The sequence below is a fragment of the Nestor notabilis genome, unplaced genomic scaffold (genome assembly GCF_000696875.1).
Source record: "Nestor notabilis isolate BGI_N333 unplaced genomic scaffold, ASM69687v1 Scaffold8643, whole genome shotgun sequence".
NCBI classification, from domain to species: Eukaryota; Metazoa; Chordata; class Aves; order Psittaciformes; family Psittacidae; genus Nestor; species Nestor notabilis.
In genome coordinates this window covers 1-5,369 of record NW_009922333.1, presented here as the reverse complement: position 1 = coordinate 5,369, position 5,369 = coordinate 1, and the positions used below count along the sequence as shown (strand labels likewise).

At 43.5% G+C, this 5,369-nt stretch overlaps 1 protein-coding gene across 1 annotated transcript; it reads right to left on the bottom strand.

Moving 5' to 3' along the window:
• Positions 1-535: 535 nt before the first annotated feature.
• Positions 536-5,364, bottom strand: LOC104403431 (transcription termination factor 2-like; the record flags this gene model as incomplete). Its single annotated transcript, XM_010011566.1, has 8 exons — positions 536-693; positions 924-1,112; positions 2,233-2,234; positions 2,266-2,390; positions 2,487-3,434; positions 3,907-3,973; positions 4,689-4,775; positions 5,252-5,364. Coding segments are annotated over 8 exons (1,689 nt in total), but the record flags the coding sequence as incomplete, so codon positions are not given.
• Between the last annotated feature and the right edge of the window lie 5 nt (positions 5,365-5,369).

Genomic DNA, 5,369 nt, shown 5'->3' with positions numbered 1-5,369 from the left:
TATATATCTCAACACACCATCTTGCAGAGACGTGTGCCAATACCTTGCACATAACCTCAACTGTGGGTTCTGCACCAATTGACAAAAAAACCGCTTTTTCAGAGATCAGAACAGACTCCTCCAGAGTCTGTTGGGCTGCATGAACTCAATCATCTGCAACGCTTTCTTAAAAGAATATTTCTTATAGCTCACTGGGAGACATAACTGGAGAAAAGAACAATAAGAAGGTTCTCAGTCTGTTCCTCATTAGAGGTCTGCCTCTGTTCTGACAGTCATGTACAAATGGTTGTGGGTTGGTTGTTTTGTCTGAAGCACAACTACTTCATGCAAGCACTAAATATTCTGAACAAAACCACAGCAAGAGAGTAGAACATCAGCGCAATTCTCATGGATGGAAAGTAATTAAAGCCTCTCCTGCCAGGAGGATGAAAACTGCAAAGTGCTTCAAAGTCTGAAAGGGCAGGATGCTCTAGGGTACCACCCAGGTGTTAAACCTCCTTCATCAGCATAACATCCTCCATCCATGCCAACTCACCTTCAATCCAGAGGGATCTTCAGCTGCTGTCTGCTCTCTTGGACAAGAGTCTAAAGATTTGTGAAGATTATTAACAGCTTCACTTATGGCACTGCGTACAGCCCTGATTCTGTCTTCTGTCATTCTTCCTCCATACAGATTTTGCGCACCAGAGTTCACTGGAAAGATACAGTATAATGTATAAGATGCATACACACAGCCAACTTCCCAAGCAGATCTTTCACCTCCGAGATTGATCTCAGTGTCTAGAGATGCCTGGTGGGCAGTATGCAGCTCACAGTAACAGAAAAGGTTTAGTACTCTCACACATATCCACAAATCACAGATTATCTTAGAAATCGTCCTCACCAGTGTTCTCTTTAATCAAAAAAAGTCTTTCTGTACTTACTTCCAAAACTGTGGCTGTAATATTCACTGGAACCCAAAGCAGCAGCAGAGGGGTGACTCTGGGAGCCTGAAGGGGTCCTTGCTGTAGGATCCTGAAGCGGTAGCGGTGTTATCAACTTCGTACCACCTGGCCTGCCAAACGGGTTAGGCAAAGATTCCTCACGGCAGCTGCTGCTTATGCTATCCTCCCCTTCAGAAGAGAGGAATTGCAGATTGAAAAGGTTGCACAATAAACTTCAGAGCCTTCTCTTACAGCCCAGAGAAGGGCCTTTGTTTTTCCCAATAATCTGCTTGCAAAGTTTTATTAAGTGGTCACATGGATTTCACAACAGAGTAGCAGGTTACCGTATCACTCGAGCCATTGGAATTACTACCAGGCCTTACCTACTCTTAGCCTGCTCCTACGTGGCAGGCAATGCAGTTCTGCTCCAGCCTCAATGTGTGGTTTATACCAACACTGTGAACTTTGCAACTGTGATCAGATTAGTGGAAACACAAGATCAATTCCGTACACTGTTCCCAGAGGGCTTATTCCTTTTAAAAACATCTTTCTCATCAACATTTTGGTCAAAAAACCCTATCAAAATATCCAAGAAGAATAAATGGACCAAGGACTTGTGAACTTTTATCTCCTTCCTGGAAAAGTCTGTCTTGCTTAAAAACAGATATGGTATAAGACATTGGGACTGCTCATTGTGTGGTGGCCTCTGAGTTACTGCTTCCTTGCTAGAGATTTTCAGTTTCCAGAGTTATCAAGCTATCTTTTCATCAACACAATTGATATGATCATGAAATAACTGTCTTGTTGAGGTGATCATACAGGTAATTTAACAAAATGCCTTTCTTCTACAGGTGATTAATACTAGTTAATAGAATTAGGAAATCACTTTATAGGAATGGCATAATGGAAGCTGCTATCTTGTGTCTGTATCTTGTATCTGAAACATTCAGACACAGCAGCCAAAACATGCATAAGCAGCATTGTTGCACAGTGCAACAAAGAGGAAGTTAACACTTCACTGGCAAGTTCTCAAAGGGACACCTGCCACAATCATGTAGCCAAAGCTAGAAACAGAACTAGCCCTGGGTCTTAACTATGGGAGGAAACTCTCTTGGGAAGCCATCACACTTCAGGGGAAACATTTGAGTTGTTCCATTCATCCCCTCTCAGACACACACTTTGCAACTAACACTTTTCACCTTCAGTGAACCTCAACACACAAACTTTATGTAGACCACACACCATATGCAAGTTTATGCTATATTTCCTCAATATTAACAACTATAGTAAGACAAATTGCTTTGCAAACCTCTGGGGAAAAAAAGGATAAATTTAGTCCTACTTTTCAGTAGTACCTGCTGTTGAAACATTAAGAGCACTAAGTGCAGCTTCCAAATCCTGCACTTGCTTTAATAACCGTTCCCCTTTATCTGGTAGCAGCTGAATGTTCACCGTAGCCAATGTACTCTGCAAAACACAAAAGAATCCAAAACCTGACTGTGCTTACCAAGCTGTCTGCCAACAGAGAACAATCAGGTCAGAATAACAGGTACAATAAATTACCTTCTTCTGCTTCAGCTGGACTACAAGATGGTTGTGAAGAGCTTTAGGGTCCTGAGGCCCTTTCACATCATGCGATGCTGCAGCTCCTGGCAAAGCTGTCCCCTCTACACTCTTTGCTGATTTTCCTGAAGGAATCTCTCTTGACTGCAAACCCACAACTGATTTCTCAGGTTTACTTTTACTTAATGAGGAATAAAAATAATCTACATCATCACTGTCACTGCCAGAGACTTGATCAGTAGACTGTCCCAGCCCTGGCCTGATGTGTGCCTCTGCTCCTGACTTCAGGGCAGCATGTTGCAATGCCAGCTGTGGTAATGCTCCGGAAATCACATCTTCAGACATAGGTTTCATTTCTCCATTCTTCCAACTAACATATTCTTTCTCCCTGGTTTCTTTATCCCCACAGCTTTTTAAGCTTTCCTCTCCAAGCTGCTCCTCCTCTGGAGGTTTGGTGGTTGTGCTTTGCTTTCCAAGACTTAGTGGAAGAGGCTTTGATCTCCCACCTGGCTCTTTCTCCACACACTCTGAAGATCTCCTGGATTCCCTGCCACCACCATCATATTTCTCTTCCTCCAAAATGGTGTTTTTCCAAGCCTCAGAAAGATCAAGTTTAGATTCAGACACTATGTTCTCCTTACGCTGTAGATCACTCCCATTTCCCTTGGCCTGCTTTTCGGTTTTCAGCCCTTCTAGAGGTTCTTTCTCTATGCAGGAATCAGAGGTTGATTTCTTTTCTTTATGTGATACCAGCATGCTTTCTTTCTCTGCTTTTACTCCATTTGCTTTACTTTCCTCTCTGTTTCCTTGCTTCATTTGTTTCCAGGATGATGGTTCACAATTCTTGTCTATCACTTTGAAAGGATTTCTTTGCCCACTGGGATTGAAGAGAGGTACTGTGCTGGGGTGGGATTCTACGGCTTTTGACACTTTGGTAGCTTTTGGATCCTGCAATATACACAAGTGAGTAAACGCTAATGTACAAATGATTAAAGCCTGCTAACTATACGCACAACCTGATTGTCTTAAGCAAGACTTTATTCTCTACAAACATCTTCCTTCCTATCATGTTAAAAGGATCAGGATAAACACTTTACAAGGAAAACAAAACAAAAATGCTGGGTTTATGCTTTCTTTGCCATTCCCAAGTGTTTTGTGGGACCAAATCCCAACAGCATCATCCTCCAGAAAAGGGAGTAGCCAGAGACCAAACCCAAGGGTGGTTTTTTTTAAGACTGGAGAACACTTCACACAGTTGAGGAGTCAGAGAAGTCTCATCTGGAGCACAGCACGCTGATGCACTCTTCAGCTAGAAAATACAAACTCTTTCTCTATGAATTCTCAGAGGTGATTACAGTATACAGAATGAAAAGTCATGCTGGAATAAACTGATACTGTAATACAAATGAAACATTCATACCTGCCATGGGATGCTTCCACACCACTTCTTCCCATTCAGCTTACTTTTAAGGCATCTGTAGAACAACCTGCCAAGGAATAAAACAAGGTTTGAACTGCAGGAGCCAGTAAAGAACCGTAAGCGTTCTTTAAAAAATACTTTGCACCAAAAACATCACAGACAAATCCTCTTGATCTGCACTTAACATCCCGACTTCTCTATAGCAAAAGGCCATGAACACAAGCAAAAATCTTTTTACAAAAGCACTGTTCTCTGGCTAAGGATTTTTAGGGGTTTGGGTTGTTTGGTTTTTAATTTCAGCAATAAAAAAAACCCAACAGCTCAGGCAAAAATACTGTCAATGCTCAGAGCCTCAGAAGTGCTGTATGACTTCAAGGTGCAATGAAACAACTATTCTTTTAGTTACACTGCCCAGGCCACCTCATCTTTAAAGCACCTCAGGAACAGAAAAACTTTGGAATTTTAGGGGTTTTTTTAACTGTTGGTCAACCAGGACTGCTGCAAGAACTTTAGCAGAACTAAAATTGGTGAATTCAATGCAATCATCATGAGTCTTGGATGAACCCAACCACAGAACCATGTTCAATTCTGCTAAAAACAAACATATCTGATCACTTATATCACTGAATACAGTTGCTAAAAAACCAGCAAACATTTTGAAACATGCTAAGTGAAGGCCTCAAGGCTCAATTCTAGAAGGAAACTGCAAGTCAGCCCCCACCAAACAATTCCAAACTTCAAACCAGTACAACAAACCTTTGTTTCTACTCTGAGGAACTTACTGGTATTCATCTGTGTCCTGAACCTGAACCAGGACTTGCAGCTCCACCACGCACCCCTCATGGATCAAGCAGTGAGAAACAGGAATACTGAAAAGAGGAAAAAAGAAAGGAGAAATAATAAAAACAAGACAAGCAGCCCAGGCAACAGCAGCAGCAAAACCAGTTACTTGGGACAATATACTTGGGAAAGTCTTCTCAAAGACTATGTGACTAAGAAGATAAGTTTACGACGTTAGGAAGAAATTCTTTCCTGTGAGGGTGGTGAGACACTGGCACAGGTTGCCCAGAGAAGCTGTGGCTGCCCCATCCCTGGCAGTGTTCAAGGCCAGGTTGGACGGGGTCTTGAGCAATCCGGTCTAGTAGAAGGTGTCCCTGCCCGTAGCAAAGGGACGGCACTGGATGAACTTTAAGGTCCTTTCCAACCCAAACTGTTCTGTGATTCTACGACTGCTGTCGCAGCACTGAACTTCCCTCAGAACAGCGGTGTGCCGCCATGTGTGTCCCGTCCCGTCCCCCAGCGGCACAACAGGGGCCGATCCTCCTGCCCCCCACCCTGCACCTACGGCGCCGGGAGGACGAAACCGCAGGCCGCGGAGCCCTGCGCGCCGCACACGTAGAAGCTCTTCCCCTTGTTGGGGCCATCGCGGACGCCCGTCTTCAAGAAGCAGAGGGACCCTGCAG